The following is a 20612-nucleotide window of genomic DNA, read 5'->3' as shown; positions in this document are numbered from 1 at the left end:
CCCCCAGAATCCCCCCCAGGCTAATCGCCTTTCTTCCTTCTCTCTTTCTTCTCATCCTGCAGGAGAAGGCGAAATCCGAGGGGCTCTGGAATCTTTTCTTGCCCTTGGAGAGAGATCCAGAGGCGAAATACGGGGCAGGCTTGACCAATGTGGAATTTGCCCACTTATGTGAACTGATGGGGACTTCAGTCTATGCCCCTGAGGTACCCGATGGGGACAAGCTCGGGCAGAAGGCCACGTCCTCCTTGTGCCTCCTCCATCCCTCCAGACCCCAAAAGCCACAGATCAGACCCCAAAGCACTGCCGGCCTCCCTGGTGCAGCCACGCTTGGTCTGCTGCTGCTCTGTCCCTCTCCATCCCCCTCTCGGTCATCTTCCTTCCTGAAAACGGTTAAGGGCCGTCTCTGCTCCCACTGAAGCATTACATAGCCTGTCTTCCCACTTCCAGGGAATGGTTCACACTCTCTTTGACCACCCCACCTCAGATAATCATGGTTGCCTTCTCCAGGTCTTCAATTGCTCTGCCCCAGACACTGGCAACATGGAAGTGTTGGTACGCTACGGCACAGATGCCCAGAAGGAACGCTGGCTGCTGCCTTTGCTGGAAGGCAAGATCCGCTCCTGCTTTGCTATGACCGAACCCCAGGTCAGTGTCCATCTCCCTCCCCCGATGTTTTCTTCCTCGCTGGATATGAGGAGGAATCTCTGGTCTGGTCCAGGACAGACACGGAGGGGCTGGCGTACTTCCCTCTCCAAGGAAGTCTGTCTTTTCTTAGGTTGCTTCCTCCGATGCCACCAACATTGAGGCTTCGGTCACCAAAGAACAAGACACCTACGTTCTGAACGGGCACAAATGGTGGATTTCAGGTATGTTCTGATGCGCCCCTGGGTTTCGGTATTCTTTCCAGAGTTTCAACGCTACGAAGTGCAGAATAAATAAAAAAGGAGAGCTTCCTTGTGTCTGTGATGGGCAGTCACAGAGGATCCCCTGGAGCCTGCAGAAAGCAAAGGGGAGGATCTTCCCTGGGGATCAAAGCTTTGTGCACATTTGGTCCTGGTCCAAATCAACAGCCTGTTCAATCACCAGTAAGCTTTCACTGTTCAACAGCGGAGAAGACAAGAGAGGTGGATTCAGGAGTATCTTTTCCCAGCCTAGAAAGCCTCTCCTTCCGCCAGGTTCCCTGGACCCTCGTTGCCAGCTCTGCATCTTTATGGGCAAGACCAACCCTGAAGCCCAGAAGCACAAGCAACAGTCAATGCTGCTGGTTCCCATGGACTCCCCTGGCCTCACCGTCACCCGGCCGCTCAGCGTGTTCGGCTTGGAAGACGCCCCAGGTGAAGCCGAGGGTCCTCTCTGGTTTAGCCGGGGAGGCTTCACTCCGAGTCTCTGAGCTGTCCAGTGATTTTGTGGGATGGGTTTCCGTTAGCCCTTAACCCCTCTGCGGTCAGTTCAGACAAAACCTCCCGGGGAGGCTCTGAGTTTTGTGATTGTGTCCTCTAGCAGCCTGGGTATAAAATGGACCTTTCTCACAGCCGTCTCCTTTCCAGCTGGGCACGGGCAGATGACCTTTGAAAATGTCTGCGTTCCCCAAGAGAACCTCCTGCTCGGTCCTGGCCGTGGGTTCGAAATTGCCCAGGGGCGGCTGGGCCCTGGAAGGATCCACCACTGCATGAGGCTGGTCGGCCTGGCAGAAAGAGCGCTAGCCCTCATGAAGGAGCGGGTGAGCAGCTCTACAAAGGCAGCTTGGCATCCCTTGGACCAGCTATTCCCTCTGCCTGTTTGCTCGCTCTTATTCAGCGGGAATATTCTTGGGAAGGGGATAAAAAGCTTTGTGGAGTCACTTATTTGGGGCAACCCCTTCCTCCTGATGCCTTGATTGGCAGGTGACCACCCGCGTGGCCTTTGGCAAGCCGCTAGTGGAGCAGGGCACCATCAGGGCGGATCTGGCCGAGTCCCGCCTTGAGATCGAGCAGGCCCGGCTCCTTGTCCTCAAGGCGGCCCATCTCATGGACACTGTGGGAAATAAGGTGAGCAGGGGAGACTTCCCCAGATGGGAACGCCGTGAACCCCAAGCTCTCCTTTCGGCTCCTCCCTCCCCTCAAGTGAAGGTGCTGCTGTTCATGCACTGGGAAGGGGAGGGGGTTCTGCTGAAAGGCACGGTGGCCAGTGGGATGCGTTCTCCTGGCGCATGTGGAAAGCCTCCAGAAGGGGCTTCTTGCCACTGCGTTGTTCTGTCTCCATGCATCTAGGAAGCCGCTCTGGAGATTGCCTTGATCAAAGTCGTGGCTCCGAGGATGGCGCTCCGGGTCATTGACCGGGCTATCCAGGTAAGAGCCAGGTTGGCCACCCCTGATTTAGGGATTCCCTCTGGGGGATTTCACCCACCCTGCAAATACTTGCAAATACTTTTAACGCTTTCTCTTGGCTTTCTCCCTTTCCCACAGGCCTTTGGCGCAGCAGGCCTCTGCAGCGACCTGCCCCTGGCCCAGGCCTTTGCTTGGGCACGGGTCCTGCGCTTGGCTGACGGCCCTGATGAAGTCCACAAGGCGGCCATTGCGAAAATGGAACTGAAAGGCTAACCGGGGCTGAGTGGAGTCTGAGGGGACGTGCAGGCCACGTTTTTAAGGAGCAGAGGCCACGTTTTCCAGCAAGGCTTATTGGCTTCTGGAGTTTATACTCTAGAAGAGCATGGAAGAATTATGTAATTGCTCCCCTTGACTGTTTCTTGATTCTGCTGGCTGCTACTCCAGATTTTGAGCACCAGGAAGTGCTTGGTTGATCTCAGGCCCTTGGCTGGTTTTGGCTTCTCTTTGGGAAGATGGTGAGGAGAGAGAAGATGGGGACAATCTTCCGATGGTTTCTTACAGAGAGATGCCTTCGTAGTCCATTCATGTGAGGACTGCGATTTGGGGGTGATTTGATATTTTTGATAATGCAGGGGGTGAAATCATGGGGGAAAAAACCACTGTGAAAGGTTCTACAGAATGTAGCATTAGAAAAATCAGCAATAAATGTACTGTTTGCTTTTCTTTGTCGCAAGCTTGCTTTGTTTTATCTGGAAACTGATAAAGGGGGCAAAGGGAGGGACAGCCACTCATGACTGGGAAACAGATTTTTCTTGTTCTATGCAGAGAAGAACTAAAAGCTACTTCAAGGTCTCTTTGACATGTTGCCTAGTTAGTTCACACTGGAGCTAGACACGCACTGCAGTTGTTAATCCAAATGCTGGATTCAAAACCCTAGTCCTCCAAGAATCTGAAACGAAGAGAAGCCTACATGTTTTATTTGGGGGAAGCAGATTTTGGGTTTCCTCCTCTGCGTGTATATTCAGATGCTTTCCTCGAAGGAAACTGGAGTGGAAAAAGGCAAAGAAATCCTCCTTTGATTGGGGATTAATTAAGCCACGAAGCCCCAGAGAAAGAGGAGTGCAATGGAGGGCCGGGGATGGGGCTTAAGCCCCCCACTCTTCCCTTTCAGGCCTGGCACGGAAGGGAACCCCAGAAGGCGGCAGCTCTCGGGAGAGGGCGGAATTCACGGGCAAGCGCCTCTTCTCGGCGTAACGTGTGAACGGAGCAGAACAGCAACCCGGAGGGGGGGCGGGTCGGGCGAGAGGCCCTTGGCCCGCCTGGCCCGGCTGCTATTGGCTGGCGGGAGGCGGGGGGCCGGGCCTGAACCGGGCCCCTCCCCGGCCAAAAAAGGGGTGAAAAGGCAGCGGCGGAGGGCCTCCCTCCCTCCCTCCCTCCGCCCGAGAGAATGCTGCGCCTGGCCCTGGCCCCGCGGAGCCCTGCCCGACTGCGCCCCGGGGCGCTGCTCCGCCTGGCCTGCCGGCCCCTGGCCACCGCCGCCCTGCCCGCGCCCAACCCGCAGCCGGAGATCGCCTACACCAAGGTGAGGGGGCGCCGGGGACCCCGCCCGCCTTCCCGCAGGGGGACCCGCCAGGCGCCAGCATGTGCAGAAGGCCCCGCTTGCCAGACCCCCCCCCGGCTCTCCTCCTCCTCCTCCCCCCCCACGCCCCCTGGCCATCGGGGGGCAGGAGGGGGCGCGGCGGCCCGGGAAGGGGCTCGCCCCGGGGTGCTCCCGGGAAGATGGGCCGGGGAGGGGTCCGCCTTCTCCCGCGGGCCCTTGCCTGGACCCGCAGCTTCCTCATCGCGGGGGTCTCGCCCAGCAGAGGCGAGCCGAACCGATGCAGACGTTACCCGACGGTTCTTAACCAGCATGACGCCCCGTGTTAGCCTGTTGCAAAACGCGGGCCGGACCAGCGCAAAGTCGCTGTGGCAAAGGCCACAATTCGCTCTCTGGGTTGTGCAACGACTTGTGTGGTTACCGTTAAATTCTAATTGGCTCTACACAGTTGGGTCTCTCCTCCGACTTTGCCTTCCTCCGTCCCTTGTCGCCCTGATTCCTAACAGAGGCCTCCCGGTGCTATTGGTGGATCTCTCGATTGCTGGGTTAATCTTCCCTAAATTTGCCCTTTGGGGGGAACTGGGAGAGAGTCCAGCATCTCGCCCGGGAACTGTAGGATCTAGGTTCACTATGCAAAATATTTCTCGGTTTTTAAATCACTGCAAGCAGCAGCCAGTTTTTATGGCTTCCTGGAGATCATGAATTCACAGGTGTGCTGCATCCACTGGGTGTGCAGGTTTTGCGCAATAATCTTGCGTTTATTGATTGTCAAAGCAAAGTATTGCCCGTTGTTCCACAAACAATAACTGAAAGTAGAGGATTGCCGATTCCTCTGGGCAGGCTCTCAAAGGCTGACAGGTCTTTGTTCTGAATTGCAGATTTTCATCAACAACGAGTGGCAGGATGCGGTCAGCAAGAAAACCTTCCCCACCGTCAACCCATCCACAGGGGAGGTCATCTGCCAGGTTGCGGAGGGCGACAAGGTAGTACAATTCCTTCGCGAGAGAACGCGGTGCCGTCTGCAGGTTTTAGTTTTCAAAACTTAAGTAGGCAGTTAAATCACATCTTCCTCTGCTTAAATTCTTTGCTATCTTGACAGGCACAACCTATTAAGCTGCGGTGAGAATCACACGACAATAAATTTCTAAATCATTTTTAGTTTTCTCGAAAAAGGCTACTTAGTTTTTAAGAAAGTGTCCAGGCTGTGTCTGAGGAGGTGTTGCGACATAAAACGTGCCTGGCAATTGGCTCTTGCCAAAGGCTGTGGAGCAATCCATCCCCAGTTTGCCTTAAGGCAGGCAGCCCAAAGCATGTAAACATTCCTCAATCCAGCCAAGCAGCAGGCTTTACAAGGCTACAGTTTGGCAGCCAAACAGGCCTGGTTTTATTGTTTCGTAAGCTACGATAGGGGAAGCTGAAGCAGCAATACTTCAGTAGCCAACAGGAATGACACAGCAGAAATTGCACAGAACATCAGAAGTAATTCGCTGCAGGATCTGAGGGGGGGGCGAGGAATAATTCGCTAGTGGAGATTAGAAATATGAAACGGTGGAAAGGGCATTCTTAGAAGAAATGTGTAGGGAAAAAAGTAAGCAGGTTGATATTTAACTTTCTGTACTCCACCAGCCAGCTGTAATGTGGATCTGTGTATTCAGTACTGGCCGTATAGAGTAGTGTTGCAAATGCAGACAAGCCATCAGCAAAACGTGGCCCAGATTAAAGCATCTCTTCCGTTCCATGATCAGACGTTTTGGGGCAGGGTTTGTTTGATTAGACCAGGGGTCCCCAACCTTGGCCACTTTAAGACCTGTGGAATTCCTCAGCCAGCATTGGGAGTTGAGGTCCATAAGTCTTAAAAGTGGCCAAGGTTGGAGACCCCCATTTTAGACCATTCTGGGTTTGGTCTGCAGCTTTGGTGTCTTTTTTGACCCTCTGACCTGCTCGCAGTGCAGCCGTCCTGGCTGCCATGTTTCTCCGCTGACGCTAGCCTCCCTGGGTTCTTTCCAGGCCGATGTGGACAAGGCAGTCAAGGCAGCCAAAGAGGCCTTCAAGTTTGGGTCTCCTTGGAGAAGGATGGACGCCTCTCAGAGGGGCAGGCTGCTGAACCGACTGGCTGACCTGATTGAAAGAGACCGGACCTATTTGGCCGTATGTATGGGGCGGTTGGGGAGAGGAGTCTTTTTGGGCAAGCTCTGCTCTCTTCTCAGAATCCTCCTGCAGAATCTGGATCTATCAGAACCTGGCTTCATATTTCTTCCTAGGCTTTGGAAACGTTGGACAATGGCAAGCCATACGCAATCTCCTACCTGGTAGACTTAGACATGGTTATCAAGAAATTCCGGTAAGAATTAATAAATAGATTCTCAACTGTTGCCAAGCACAACTTAGGATGGATCTTTTGCAGTTGCAACTGTTGCAGGTTGGGGTTTTTGTTTTGGGCAGGAATTGTCATTTTATGAAATGCAAACATTCTGTTGTTATTTTCCAGCAGTTAATAATGCAAGATGTTTTTTCACTCAATTAAACCTGGAAGGAATTTTTCTTTCCTGCAGAACTAGAACCGGGAAACTAATCACCTGAGTTGTTCAGCCCTGTGCACAATTCCCTTAGCCTATTTGGAAAAGAGTATCTGAAAGGATTAAAATAAAACTTGAAGGCTTTCCTGAACTTGGTAGAGGCAGCTGTTTTCTTTCCTCTTCAAAAACTCAGCATAAAGAAACAATGAGCAAGAATTGGATGGCATAGGCTATACATAGTACATAGTAGCTATGTATCAAATAATATTTGCATTTGTAACACTTTTAGAATATTTGCTTGCATAATAACACCTTTGCAATGATCCTTCTGCAAACTGCTCTTTTACATATTTATGTTGTCCTGTGAATTAGAATTGAAATGGGTTGGGTGATAAGTACCAAATTTATAAACTCCAGTTGCAAATCAAGCAAAGTCACAACTGCCTTGTATCCTCGCTTCCAATCCTGTTTCAAAATAATGCCAGGAGTAAATTTTCATCAACAATTTCCGCAAATTTGTATTGGAACTCTTGTGATTCCAGGGACACCTATAATGTTTAATGCCTTTGCTACAGGTATTATGCAGGCTGGGCTGACAAGTTGCACGGGAAAACCATTCCCCTGGATGGAGATTTTTTCACTTACACAAGACATGAGCCTGTGGGCGTTTGTGGACAGATCATTCCGGTAAGTCAAGCTGATCCACTAGTCCTCTGTGTTATGGTGGTAGAAACGTCATCATTGGATGGAATAGAAGTAAAAAAGATGTGTTGTTAGTATCGTCCTCTTCTCTGACCTATACAAGCCTTGTTTAGGTAACCCAGATTTAAAAAAGAATCCTGGGCTAATGTTTCTTTTCCTAATATTTCTCCCAAATATGTTGGCTTCCCAACTGTGATCGCCATCAGCCTGAAACAAGATATGCTATATTTGAGGATGGAGGCATTTAACCCACAAAGACAACTCTCAATTAGAGACAAATGCTCTAGATTTTCTCTAGAACTCTACTTAACAGATGCCTACTTTACACTGAAGTATTTCCACTGGCCCGTGCTATTATTTGATTGCCAATTGATAGCTGCGTTCCTTTTGGGATTATAGTCTTACAGACCTTCTGATTTCCAGGGAGGGGAAGAGAAGGGAAGCCCAGTTCTGTCAGAAATGAATTCTGCAATCCAACACAACGTTAACAACGAATGTACCAGACTTAAGATCTTTGAGTATCTGCGCATTTCTTTTGCTTGCAGTGGAACTTCCCGTTGCTGATGCAGTCGTGGAAGCTCGGTCCCGCTCTGGCCACAGGGAACGTGGTGGTGATGAAACTGGCCGAACAGACTCCCTTGACTGGCTTGTACGTTGCCAGCCTGATCAAAGAGGTGAGAGAGCCATCCAGGGGCTCCTGCGCTCACCTGCTTGCCCCACTTGGATTGGGGGGGGGCAGATTTCTAGCTGTCACTGAGGCCTCCACATTTTGTATTTGGCCAGGTGACCTATCAGTAAATCTTGATCTGTCCACTTAGGAAATGTTCTTCTCTTGTGTCTTAACAGGCTGGATTCCCACCAGGCGTGGTGAACATTATTCCTGGTTATGGCCCTACGGCTGGGGCTGCTATATCTTCTCACATGGAAGTGGATAAAGTTGCATTCACTGGTTCCACCTCGGTGAGGAACTAAATATTTAGAGCCTCTCGTCCTTCTTCGGCCTTTGGGACTGAAATTAATATGATAAATCTGAATACTAAGATTTTGCGGTGATTCTCAAAGTGGGTTCTTGGTTGCCCAAATCAAGGTGTCAGTGATGGCCTCAAAATTTAAGTACAGGAATGTTTGATCTACCTTGGTCCAATAGAGTCACCTTCAGCTTAGGTCTTTCACTGCTTCTAATATTTTAGAAATTGCCCTGGGAACAAAATCACAGGCTGGAATTTCAGGTTTCAGGAATTATCTCGATTCTCCTAACCAAGCATTAGATGTCAGTCTTAAAAAGGGTAGAGTGATGTCTTGTTGCATTTGAAAACACACAAAAAAAGCTGATTCCCTTGCTGGTCTTTTCCTCAAATATAGCTTGTTATCTTGACCGATAAGAAATGTCTGTTTCTTAACTGTACAGGTTGGGCACCTGATCCAGAAGGCTGCAGCAGACAGTAATATGAAGAGAGTGACTCTGGAGCTTGGTGGGAAGAGCCCAAATATTATCATGTCTGATGCTGAAAGTAAGACATTCTTCTTCTTGGGGGACAGACAGCGGGTTGAGTTGCATCTGGAAGGGGGGTTGGCAGCTTCACAGTCAGCTAGTGATTTGGATAAGACCTTCACTGAAATGTATTTCATGTACCCCATAAATGAAGACGACAATATTCCAATCCGTTTGCCCAGTTTAGAAAGGGCAGAGGCATTTCAGATTGGTCTCCTTTTTAGCCTTGATCAACTTTTCTTAATCCTGGCTATGTTGGACTGGTGAGGAAAACAGGAGTTGTAACACGTTGGAATTTAAACCAGTCCAGATAAAAAGGCTAGCCACACTGATCCGCTAAGACAAGAATTAAAATTAGTATCTAATTTCCTGATTAAATTCACTGATTATGGTAATTGGTGAATCTCACTGCAGTAATTAAAGAGATCACATGGAGGTTTTTTTGTTTTGTTTCAAATTGCCTCATCTGGATGTTTTCTTTCTTTTTCCTTCTCTAGTGGACTGGGCTGTTGAACAATCTCATTCTGCGCTGTTCTTCAATCAAGGCCAGTGCTGTTGTGCTGGATCTCGGACCTTTGTCCAAGAAGATATATATCACGAGTTTGTGGAAAGGAGTGTGGAGAGAGCCAAATCCAGAGTAGTTGGAAACCCATTTGACTTCCAAACTGAACAGGGGCCTCAGGTGGGGAAAAAACCCCAGTTCCAGTCTGCCACCATCCACTCTTTGGGGAGCTCCTTTAAAATAGTATCTCAAATTAGAAAAACAGAGGCAATTGTTCTAGATAGGGAAAAAAACATCGCAGTCACTGTACATTGTACAAAACATAATCTTTTCGTTAACTTAAAATGCTAACCTTTCTTAAAATCTAATCAGTAAATTGCAGATGTACTTGTGGTTAAAAAATAAAGTAAAAACTCAGATAGAAATAAAGGACAACTGGTTTAAAAAGTGTCATTGTTGCAAACTTCAGCATTAAATGCTTGGTGAATTTTTGTTCATACAAGCAGATTTGCTCCTTTATGGCAACAGCATCTTGACTGAACTGATGCGCTGGCTTTTTGTTCTTACTTTAGGTGGATGAAACACAATATAAGAAGATCCTTGGATACATTGACAGTGGAAAAAAGGAGGGAGCAAAATTACTTTGTGGTGGGAGCCCCGCAGCAGATAAGGGCTACTTTATCCAGCCAACTATCTTTGGAGATGTGCAGGACAATATGAAAATAGCCAGAGAAGAGGTGAGGAGGATCATATACGCATAGCCCATTCACATTATATAACCAGGTTGCCGAATGGACCCCACTTTCTTAAATATGTACTCTTATACGTGAGGTTAGGCAGTAGTAATATTGGAGACAATCCTATGACGCAAATACATTTTAATCTTGCAGAGGTTTTTCTTTTACAGATTTTTGGGCCTGTTATGCAGATCTTCAAATTCAAAACCATTGAGGAAGTCATCCAGAGGGCAAACGAAACCAAATACGGGCTGGCAGCCGCTGTTTTCACAAAAGATATCGATAAAGCCAACTACATTTCTCAGGGTTTGCGAGCTGGAACTGTTTGGTAAGCCCTTAAGAATGAAACTCGGAAGGAAAAACCGGCGGGGCACTTGCTGTCCATGCTGCAGTCCCCAACCCATTAGAAGTATATAAAAAAATATATTTTGGTCACCCTTTCCCCACCCAGTTTCAAATTAATGAAAACTGGAAGCTTATATTCAAGATTTCACACATCACAAATGAGTACTTGCCCTCGATTGTCCTTGTATGCATTCAATGCAACTTTTAAATGTACAGTGCTAATGTTAATTTGCTAAATCTTTGTATAACAGAGGAAATGTAATCAAAAACATTTCTAATGCAACGTTTATTTTGCAGGATTAATTGCTACAATGTGTTTGGGGCACAGGCTCCATTTGGAGGGTTCAAAGAATCTGGCCAAGGGCGTGAGGGGGGAGAATATGGCCTGAACTCATACATGGAAATAAAAACAGTATGTATTGTCATTACTTGTTCCTTTCAACTATAGTTCACATCTTCAGATCAGGTTAGCTCAAATACAAGCTTGTACAGCTTATTTGCCTCTATAATAGGAGGTTGGGACAGACAGTGGTTGATAAACACAGGGCAGTCCTTGACTTATGACGGCAATTGAGCCCAAAATTTGCTACAAATAAGATAGTTAAGTGAATTTTGCCCCATTTTACGACCTTCCTTGCCATTATTATTGTTAATAAAACAGTTGTTAAATGAATCTGGCTTCCCCAGATCACGTGACCTTGAGACACTGCAACTGTCATAAATATGAGTCAGTTGCCAAGTGTTGGAATTTTGATCACACGACCATAGGGATGCTGCAGCTCCCCGTGGTCCTTAACTGTGAAAAACGGTCATGTCAGATTTTTCCATGCTGTTGTAACTTTGAGCGGTCACTAAATGAACTGTTGTAAGTAGAGGACTACTTCTAGATGAGATTTCATGTTTTTCACTCTATCTTCCTGCTAGGTCACCATCAAAGTCCCACAAAAGAATTCTTGAAGAAGAAATCCGTGGAACCGTCCATATACGTCACCCCACACTTGGTAGAAAAACTTAAATCAGGAACTGAAGAATTCTGCATTAAGAAAGAAAATCTGGCTTCTTTATAAGCACCTCGCAGAATGTACATGTAACCAATGATTAAGACTTTATTTCTCTGCTTAAACTGTCCTTGGTTCTTTTCCTCCCCCCAAGATCAAACATTTGTAACAATTAAGAGCAAGGAAAATTGGATATTCTTCACTGCAAAGTAACCTGAATAGAAAATCAAGCAGGCTACTTTTGAGTATCCGAATGTCGTGAGGCACCTCTTCATATGTTCTTTTTGTACTTTTTCTAATACATACAAGATTTTATGCTTAACGTGTCTTTGTATTGCATCCATCCAGAGCCGCTTTCGGAATAAATACATTTGCTTCCCTTTGGACGGCGAGGTGGGGCCAAGAACCAGGATTTGGGGAAGACTCGGGGGGTGAATGTGGATCCCTAAGCACCCCATCTTTTGTGACAAATAAAACTCGCAGGAAGGCTCTTTTTGCCAATGTTTCCCGACCTTGTCGCTTTTTTAAATTGTCTGGATTTCGGCTCCCAGAATCCCCCAGCCTGCTAAGGATTCTGGGAGTGCGATGTCCACCCCTCTTAAGCTCCACAAGGTTAGGAAAAGCTGCCCTATGCCCTTATCTATCTAAATCAAGTTTTAATCGTTTGCTTCCTCGATACATGCTATTTAAAAAAATACAAAAATGCACACGAGTAGGGAGTCTTAATATAGCCAAGCAGCAAAGTCTTAAGGGCCAGACAGTTACGACTCTCACTCACTCCCCTCAGAAACTGGCACGGGGTTTAAAAAGATGTGCAATTATAGAAAAGAGAAAAGATGAACAGAACTATAAACGTTCCAGATGTTCCGAAGAGAGCCAAACTCCGAGGGGAAAGTAGGGCCCTGCTTTTGACACACTTCTCGGCGATATTTGGCGGCTTTGCTGGTTATTGGAGGAAGGATATTAATTAATCCTACCTGAAAAATATTCCACCTGAAATTAAAGGTTCCCCTGTCAGTCAAATGGCCTTTCCCCAAAATGGCGACCAACCTCACAGCAGCTCCCCTTCGTCCTGCCACGCTCGAGATCTCGCGAGATATCCAGCCCGGAGTCTCACGAGAGGTGGAGAAAGGAGATCCGCCCCCTCCAACCACGACAGCGAAGGGGCGTGTCCAGAACGGAGCGAGGGTTTCCCTGCCCCGTGAAAGCCCCGCCCTTCCCTCGGACGAGCCAAGGGCTGTCTCCTTCCCTCAGATAACCCCGTTCGTGACGTCATCAGGAGGCGCGGCTCCGGCGAAGAAAGCCCCGGGGGCCCCGAGGGAGCCTTAACTGGAGAAAGAGAAGAAAAGAGGGAGGGGCCTCCGAGGCAGGGCGTCGCGTGTAGGCACGGGGCTGCCCTGGACAGCCGCCTGACTCCTTTCTTCCCCGAGAGCCTCAGCAGCGGCGAAGCTCCCATCGGGATCGACCCCGCGCGGATTGCCCGTCAAGGCCGCGCGGAGACTAGAGGATCCGGGCAGGCTGCGGCTGCGGGGAGCGCGGCGGCCGCCCTTCCCGAATCAGGCGGGGCTGCCCGCAGCGGGGGCGAAGCGGTGGCCATGGCTGGCGGCTGCCCCGCGTCAGTCGAGCCCCGGCGGCCGGGCTGAGGCGGCTGCGGTCCGTTCCTCCCGCCGCCCGCGGCCTCTCTCTTCCCGGCCGCGACAAGAGGGCTCCCGGGCCTCCGCTTCCCCGCCGTCCCGCTCCCCTTCCTCGGCTGCTGGGCGGGGATGAGGCGGCAGCCCGGCGGAGGCGGTGGTGGCGGTGGCGGTGGCGGCGGCGGCGGCGAAGGGGGAGGCGGCAGCGGCAGCGGCGACGGTAGTGGAGGCAGCGGGGACAACGACGCCGACGACTCCGACTTGGAGGGGCGGCCCCCCGCCTAGCCCCCCCTGCGCGCCCCCCGAGCCCCCCGAGCCGGGCCTGAGGCGGCGGCGGCGGCGGAGGAGGAGGATGTCGGAGGAGCCCGACGCGGAGAGGATGATCAAGGTAGGCGAGGGGCCCTCTGAGCACGTGCAGAGTCCCCCCGGGGTTCTCTGGCTGCCTCGCCTGAGAGGACATCCCAAACCCTGGGGCTGGTGGCCGCTGGAGGGGGTGAATTGCACCCCTCATCATCCCCAGCCTTGCCTCTCTTGAGTTGGACTACCGCTACCATCATCCCCAGTTCAAGGAATGGTCCTGGCCCTGGTTGGTGACCTCTAGGATAGTTGAAGTACAGCTCCCATCAGCCCAGGTAGTGCCCTTGTCTTGGACTACAGTTCCTCTCATCCTCAGCTGGCACCGAGACCCCAATTCCTGTAAGACCAGCTGAGGGATCAAATGATTTGGGAGGTTGCTATTGTCTGAATGTATGACCCCCTGGAGCTGAGGATGATGAGCTTTGTAATCCAGGAGCCCAGACTGTGATCCGCAGAACTCCATATTGCTGCCAGCCTCTCTGTTTTAAAGGGATTGTTAACTACTACAGGTGGGACTTCGTATCTGGGACCATCAGCCTTTCACTTCATTTCCTTTCCTTTGAAAAACAAACAGGAAACTTCTATTTTGGAAGACTACCACATTAACTGGACTCAGAAGCTGGGAGCTGGAATCAGCGGCCCAGTAAGGTATAAAAACCTTTATATATTGGTTTGGGTTTAAACTCGGGCGAGAGCTTGAAATATCGGATTCTTGAATTAAGCTGTGAATAAAAATCAAAGGTTGGATTGGGACACACTTCCCTTGATGTTTGTTATCAGGCAATAAATGCAGTCATATGTCAAAGTCTTCCACAGACTCCCACTAATCAAGTTTTTACTCCTGCCCGTACAGAGTCTGCATCAAAAAATCGTCTCAAGAACGGTTTGCACTGAAAATCCTTCTTGATCGCCCAAAAGCGAGAAATGAGGTACATAAATGAGTACTCTATTTATGGAAAAGTTTTGGAACTTTGGCTGGCTCGGGAATTCTGGGAGTTGGAAGTCCACAGGTGCAAGGTTGGACACCCCTGAACTAGACAAAGTGGTTGACCATTTTAAACCAATGAAACACAATATTCCAAATACTGAAATATTGTTGCAAAGCACAAAAGAAGCCTCGGTGAATGTCTGACAAAAACCTGATAGCACAATGCCTTGTAATGAATCCTGGCATTGCACGTAGCTATTAAACTAAGTTGGAAAAGATAAACAAGCCTAAGTACATGCAGGAGCATCTTTGGAAGAATTTGCTTAGGAAAGCCTCACTGTAAAATTGAGCCCAGAAAGACGCTGTTAGCTTGGTTTTCATTTATTTATTTATTGAAGATATTGGTATAACACCAAGCGACTTGTGATCTTGCTTGGGTAAAAATATTGATTTCCTGGCAAGAATGGCTTTGCTTGTGCCTACTCATCTTCCAGTCCAGGGCAGGCGCTTTCAGTCAATGCCAGAAGCCTCCTGAGAATCCCCTTAATGTCAGCGAGATTCCACACAGGATGGGACAGAGTGAACGTAAGAACCGAATCAGGAAGTCGGATCTGCTCCTGTTACATTTGTCAGCTGCTGCTGGCATATGGATGGGTTTGGGGCTTGTTTTGATAATGCCATCCAGAGTAGCTCTTGATGGGTCAATTTTGCATTATTAGAAAATCCCATTTTGCCTTGTTAGCCTTCAGTGTAGTAGAGCTGGAAAAATCTGGCCTTTTCCAGTTCTGCTGAATCTGACTTGTCCAAAGGAAACAGGAGAGGCCTCTGGCAAACCGGTTAGTTTTGTGCCCAAAGCACTCAATCAACTCCACTCCACTTTCCTGGGGGTGGTGCTTGATGTTGACCTTTTGCTTAACTTAAATCTCTCTGTGCTTTCCCCTGCAGCCAAGCCCTCTTCCTCTGAATTTCTTCTCCCATTGCAACTTGTTTCTTGCCTGAACTTTTGCCCAGGCTGTGAGTTTTAAACTCCGGGTTTTGCTTTACAACCCAATTTAAAAAGACAAGATCTCAGGTCTCACGGTGTTAGAAGCCAGTTAGAGTTCAACCACATGAGCATCTGGGAAGATTGAATTCCTTTCTGGCTCAGAAAGCGCTCTTGGTTGCCACATATCTGAAATGGTATCTCTTCCAGGCAGTTAGTTCTGGAAAAAAAATTCCCAAATTGACCTTAATTCTGTTGTCCTTTGCTTCTTATGAATAGCTATCTAGAAATGCTTTTGATTTCTGTCACGTTGGAGTAAGAGACAGGAGTATTTTGAGAGCTGAGACCAAAGGCCATGGGGATTCAGTGGGTTTTCTTCCATTTTACACCAGGTCCGACTTCACATGATGTGTGCGGCACACCCCAACATTGTCCAGATTATTGAAGTCTACGCGAACAGTGTACAGTTCCCCCATGAGTCCAGTCCAAGGTAAGATGGTGCAGGTTCCTTCTGGTGCCACGGCATTCTTTTTGCACTTCATCACAAAATAGGATTTCTGTTTTACATGTAAGACATCTCTTCGCCTCAAAAAGCTGTTGCACAAAAAAGGTTACTGCAGAATGCCTGGAAGGAAAAATGAGAAGAAGACACAGAAATAAATATGGGGTTGGACTGTGGTTTTGGCTTTGGCTGCAGGCTTGACCACAGAGAGTTCAACAAGCCACTGTTTTTCCTAGGAGGGGGAGAATGGTGGCTTTCTTTTTTTGAAAATGGTATCGTTTCAGTGACATATTTGTGGCCCTTAGTTTTAAATTGCGAATCCATTGTGTTGCTTTTTCTTTAAGCTGTCCTGAGCAGTTCAGCTTGTGCAGAACACTTTCCCTGGTCTATTTAATTGCAAGAATAGGGCTCCGGGGCAGAGGTTTTTCTTAACATCTTGCTATTTTTTTTATCCAGGTCTCGACTGCTAATTGTAATGGAGATGATGGAAGGGGGTGAGCTGTTTCACAGAATCAGCCAACATCGGCACTTTACTGAGAAACAAGCAAGTGAAGTAACAAAGCAGGCAAGTCTGAACCCTCCCACAGGCCTCCCTATTCTGCCCTTGTATAAGCAAACAATATGGGAGAAAAGAACCGTAAAACAAAAAAATAAATAAATAAATTCCAGGAGATGGATTGGGAAGAGGCACGCTTTAAAATAAAAAAGTAATGTTTGGCCCTCTCAAAAGATTATCAGATTTGTTATGATCTCAACATTCGTTTCCCAGGTTTTGACAGCTGAGGAGCATCATCTTTTTTTCTTTTTAATATAAAAGTGGGCGGGGGAAACTGGAGGGTGCTGCTATGCTGGCTCAGGAGGTATTGATTGAATTGCTCAGGAAAACCGTGTTACGGTTCGTCCACATTTGTTCAGGTGTGCAGCTTCTTTGCTCTCGAGAATGAAAAAGAGATGGGCATTAGCTGAGATGGTGGGGTGTCTGTTGCTTCGTGTTCGGTTCTCTACGTGCCTGTCTTTCCTGCCCTCAAGCTGCATCCGGGCACATTCCATAGTTATAGGAGTCACCGTTCAGCTCTTCTGATGATCATGTGGCTCTGGGTGGTTGGTTTAGCCCAAGGCGAGGAGCTGTCAAGCACAACCAGTTCCCTCCTTGTGCAAGCCAACTGTTTTAATGGGTTTCCTCCCCACTCCAGGATTGCTAAAACTCACCTGCTTAAAATCCCAGCTGAAAGTTGCCGAGAGAAAAAGGGCCCTTTTCCTCACGGTGACTTAAGCTGAGCTTTGTACAGTTTAAGCTCACTTCCTACCTGCTCCTGCGCAACGAAATAACACACCTCCACAAGAACTATTGCAGAGCCAGAAAGGAAGACAATATCCCGAGGAGGCTCACCGTGGATTGGATTTGGGATGAGCCAGACCACGCAGAAGCAGCCGGCCCAGAGGGGCCCATCAACGCCTCGAGAGAGAGAGGTTCTGTGACCGTCTTCTGATCCCTTGTGCTTTTTTTATTTTTTTTTCCAGATCGCTTTGGCTTTGCAGCACTGTCATTCTTTAAACATTGCCCATCGAGACCTGAAACCTGAAAATCTTCTTTTCAAAGATAATTCTTTGGTAAGGTGGATGTTGATTGGCCTGGATGCTGGGTTGTTTTTGTCTTTTCACTATTTGATCAGTGCTAGCATCACAGTCTCCTTTCCTCTCTGGTTTTCTCCCAGCCGTTGGCCTGCGGGAGAGGCTGGCATTCTTCCCTCCAGCCCATTGGAGGCTCTTTCCCTGCTGCTGCTTCAGGCCAGGATCCTCTCCTTCCCCAGCTCTCCAGTCCTGTGCCCTTCATCCCCCTGGCCTCCTCCTGTCTTGATTCTCTTGCTCTGGTATCTCTTTCCCTTCCTTCAGCAGCCCCAGAGATATTTCTGAGAGGAGGGTGTGTGCTCCGTGTTCTGACGCTGACACATTTCACCTAAGCAGCTTGTCGCTTGCTCTAGGATGCTCCCGTGAAGCTCTGTGACTTTGGGTTTGCCAAGATCGACCAAGGTGACCTGATGACACCACAGTTCACTCCTTATTACGTAGCACCTCAGGTGAGGGCCTTCTTCCTGGGGCTGGCCGGCGTCTTTTCATGGCTCAGGAGCCCCTGTGCAGTTAGGTCTAAGATTGCCGGCTGTTTCCTCTTCGCCCAACAGGTTCTGGAGGCACAAAGACGGCACCAGAAAGAAAAGTGTGGTATTATCCCTACCTCACCAACCCCATACACTTATAACAAGGTAGATCTCTGGCACCCCGACATGCTTGGCTGACTCCGCCTTGGTTACGCAGAGTGGATTTTTCTCCTGAGTGGGAAATGGCGTCAATATTCTTTTTTCCCCCTTCCGATCAGAGCTGTGACTTATGGTCCCTGGGGGTCATCATTTACGTGATGCTGTGTGGGTACCCACCCTTCTACTCGAAGCATCACAGTCGGACGATTCCGAAGGACATGAGGAAAAAGATCATGACGGGGAGCTTTGAGTTCCCGGAGGAAGAGTGGAGCCAGATCTCAGAAATGGCAAAAGACATTGTGCGCAAGTAGGTCCTTGGGATCCTTTGCCTCTTCGCTCTATCTTCTTCTGCAAGCAGCTGGGCCAATGGCTAGCAGGGCTTTCGGCCTCCATTGGCTGGTTTTAGGAGGGTCCAGCTGCTGTCCACCAAGTGGAAGCCTAAAGCAGGGGTGCCCAACCGTGGCCACTTTAAGATCTGCTTGGCTGATTGGGGAATTCTGGGAGTTGAAGTCCACAGGTCTTAAAGAGGCCAAGGTTGGACCTGCCTGCCTTAAAGGGTCAACGGAGTGATGGGTTTGTTTCTTAAAAACACTCAGGCTGCTGAAGGTGAAGCCAGAGGAGAGACTGACGACAGAAGGCGTTCTGGATCACCCATGGCTCAACTCGACCGAGGCGCTCGATAACATTCTGCCTTCTGCCCAACTAATGATGGACAAGGTTCTTGTGAAATGGCTTGTTTAGTATGGTTTGTTTAGTATGCAGGGGAGCTGATCGTCTAGTCGAGCTTCCCTTCCTGGGGGTGGTCTAGAGGTCCTCCCTCCTCAAACCTCCCGTGGTGCTTTTTTAAGTAGAGCCTCGGGAGTGGGAACCGTTGCAGTCAGAGACTTTGGAAATGTTACTCCCATCCTCTGGCTTTCCTGCTGATGCTCTCAAGCTGGTTTTTCTTTGGGGCTCTTCCCTTCTCAAGATGTTCTTGGCCCCTGAGGTGGTCCATGTCTTGTGCCCAGGCCCATCCCTCCTCCTGCATCACAGGTTGAAGACCTCAGTTATTAACTACTCCTCTCCCATTGTAACAGGCCATGGTTGCCGGCATCCAGCAGGCCCACGCAGAGCAACTGGCAAACATGAGAATACAGGATCTCAAAGTCAGCCTGAAGCCCCTGCATTCAGTCAACAACCCGATCCTGCGCAAGAGGAAACTGCTGGGGTGAGTGTTTGAGGAGCTTCTCCTGGTGGCGGCTGGGAAGAACGAAAAATAATGGTGGGTGGAGAAAATATTTAGCCTGGCCGGGACACGCCCCGACCCCTCCCTGCTTCTCTTTTAGCACAGGCTAATGCTATTCAGAAGACTAGCTGGGGGGAGGTTGTCCCTGAACCTGCTGTGTTAGTTGCTGTAGCCCCATTGACGTTTCTCTCTGTCCTTGCAGAACAAAACCAAAGGAAAACGTGTACATCCATGATCCTGAGAACAGCAACGTTGCTCTGGAGAAGCTACGGGATGTGATTGCTCAGTGCATCCTGCCACAGGCTGGTAAAGGTGGCAGATTCTAAGACGAGATGTTTCTAGGGGCAGGGTGGGTGGGTGGGTGGGTGGGGGTGGGGGATGCTGCACTGGCCGTCCTTTTCGCCTTTTCTCCAGCAAAAGAGCCGGAGGGATCTGGAAATCAAAACTCCTACTCTTCCTCTTGATTAACAGACCAAGATCCCCTACTCTGTTCTTTACTTAAAATAATGAACTGCTGCTTTTTGTTCCTGCTAGATTTTGAGGTGGTTCCCAGGGGTCCAGGAAAGGTATGAGATGATATCTTGCAAGCAACCTGAGTAACAGCAAAGTCTTTTTTTAATGCCCAGTTTGACCTTTAGTGCCCAGTTCTTTGGTCTGAAGAATTTTAAGTTGCCTGAGAGGAAAAACATTTGTCTAGATATGGAAACACAGTATTATAGGAACCAAGCAGAGCCCTCAGAGAGAGGATAGTAGCCCCCGTTGAAAACAACCAACTCTTTTTCTTGATTGGATGGGACTTTTTTAAGTCATGGATTCTTCCTTTTCCAACACATTTACGGCATGGTTTCTGTTCAGTCTCTTATTCTGCCCTCTTCTGACCAGTTTCTGTTGTTCACTTTGTCTTCCTGCTCTCCACAGTATCTCAGAATATTGGAAAAAGTGGTAGGAAAACAATTGCATAAGTCTAAATACTTTGTCTTTCTATCTTCAACCTTCCTTCAGCATTGATTTTGACAGCTGATCCCAGAAACTAAAATTCAACTTTTAATTATTACGAAATAACTCCAGGTTGACAATAAAAAGTCTTAGAATGCTCAGGAGAGGTTTTTCCTTTTTTCCTGTTCTGGACCAGGAGAAAACGAAGATGAGAAACTGAATGAAGTTATGCAGGAAGCTTGGAAGTATAACCGGGAATGTAAATTACTCAGAGACACCCTGCAGACTTTTAGCTGGAATGGTGAGTATCACAAGTCTGTTCAGGTGGATTAAGTCTCTCATCTCCCCTTACCCTGAAAAGGGCGCTTATGAAAACTGACAGCAATTAAGAGGGTTTTTGTTTTTTTTTAGGAAACCTAGTTTCCCCTCTGGTTGTGATTGTTACATGTAGCCCTCCACTTACAACGGTTTCTGTTTTTAGGCAGAGGGTTCACAGACAAAGTGGACCGGCTAAAACTGGCAGAAATAGTGAAGCAAGTTATTGAAGAGCAGACGGCTTCTCACGAGTTGCAGTAGCTGGAGCTGCTTGTTCTTATCCAGT

General features: G+C 48.7%; 3 protein-coding genes across 4 annotated transcripts in view; all 3 read left to right on the top strand.

Moving 5' to 3' along the window:
* The window catches only part of ACAD10 (acyl-CoA dehydrogenase family member 10), an 8814-nt gene extending 5796 nt beyond the window's left edge, over nucleotides 1-3018 (top strand). Inside the window, exons 13-20 of the mRNA XM_029284036.1 lie at nucleotides 63-203; nucleotides 508-645; nucleotides 776-866; nucleotides 1176-1334; nucleotides 1548-1720; nucleotides 1884-2027; nucleotides 2250-2327; nucleotides 2445-3018. Of these exons, the coding sequence (XP_029139869.1) occupies nucleotides 63-203; nucleotides 508-645; nucleotides 776-866; nucleotides 1176-1334; nucleotides 1548-1720; nucleotides 1884-2027; nucleotides 2250-2327; nucleotides 2445-2579 (1059 nt within the window). The 3' untranslated portion in view covers nucleotides 2580-3018. The remainder of the gene's footprint in view (nucleotides 1-62; nucleotides 204-507; nucleotides 646-775; nucleotides 867-1175; nucleotides 1335-1547; nucleotides 1721-1883; nucleotides 2028-2249; nucleotides 2328-2444) is intronic.
* Nucleotides 3019-3753: 735 nt separating this feature from the next.
* Nucleotides 3754-11518, top strand: ALDH2 (aldehyde dehydrogenase 2 family member). The gene is made up of 13 exons (XM_015815402.1): nucleotides 3754-3888; nucleotides 4782-4886; nucleotides 5911-6051; nucleotides 6165-6244; nucleotides 6995-7106; nucleotides 7667-7795; nucleotides 7968-8081; nucleotides 8530-8632; nucleotides 9111-9295; nucleotides 9688-9852; nucleotides 10023-10180; nucleotides 10495-10609; nucleotides 11122-11518. The coding sequence occupies exons 1-13, from the start codon at nucleotides 3754-3756 to the stop codon at nucleotides 11152-11154; spliced, it is 1575 nt and encodes a 524-aa protein (XP_015670888.1). The 3' UTR covers nucleotides 11155-11518.
* A 2555-nt stretch (nucleotides 11519-14073) lies between these two features.
* MAPKAPK5 (MAPK activated protein kinase 5) lies at nucleotides 14074-20612 on the top strand. 2 transcript variants are annotated; one of them, XM_015815404.2, is made up of 12 exons: nucleotides 14074-14112; nucleotides 15486-15583; nucleotides 16052-16160; nucleotides 17117-17206; nucleotides 17578-17673; nucleotides 17776-17856; nucleotides 17970-18157; nucleotides 18447-18567; nucleotides 18927-19057; nucleotides 19278-19381; nucleotides 20208-20312; nucleotides 20493-20612. In XM_015815404.2, exons 2-12 carry the CDS (start codon nucleotides 15498-15500, stop codon nucleotides 20585-20587), a joined length of 1206 nt encoding a protein of 401 aa, XP_015670890.1. In that variant the 5' UTR covers nucleotides 14074-14112; nucleotides 15486-15497; the 3' UTR covers nucleotides 20588-20612. The 2 variants fall into 2 exon arrangements, with proteins under 2 accessions (XP_015670890.1, XP_015670889.1); XM_015815403.2 differs by having other exon boundaries at nucleotides 19278-19387.

This window comes from Protobothrops mucrosquamatus, unplaced genomic scaffold, assembly GCF_001527695.2.
Source record: "Protobothrops mucrosquamatus isolate PMUCROS unplaced genomic scaffold, P.Mucros_1.0 scaffold342, whole genome shotgun sequence".
Taxonomy (NCBI): domain Eukaryota; kingdom Metazoa; phylum Chordata; class Lepidosauria; order Squamata; family Viperidae; genus Protobothrops; species Protobothrops mucrosquamatus.
This window is presented reverse-complemented; position numbering and strand designations above follow the sequence as displayed.

Coding starts and splice junctions, on each gene's coding strand:
- ALDH2 (XM_015815402.1), top strand. CDS start 3,754: ATGCTGCGCCTGGCCCTGGCCCCGCGGAGCCCTGCCCGACTGCGCCCC. Junction 4,887..5,910: donor AGGTTGCGGAGGGCGACAAG/GTAGTACAATTC, acceptor GGTTCTTTCCAG/GCCGATGTGGACAAGGCAGT. Junction 9,296..9,687: donor AAACTGAACAGGGGCCTCAG/GTGGGGAAAAAA, acceptor TTCTTACTTTAG/GTGGATGAAACACAATATAA.
- MAPKAPK5 (XM_015815403.2), top strand. CDS start 15,498: ATGATGTGTGCGGCACACCCCAACATTGTCCAGATTATTGAAGTCTAC. Junction 19,058..19,277: donor CGCAAGAGGAAACTGCTGGG/GTGAGTGTTTGA, acceptor CTGTCCTTGCAG/AACAAAACCAAAGGAAAACG. Junction 19,388..20,207: donor CCTGCCACAGGCTGGTAAAG/GTGGCAGATTCT, acceptor GTTCTGGACCAG/GAGAAAACGAAGATGAGAAA.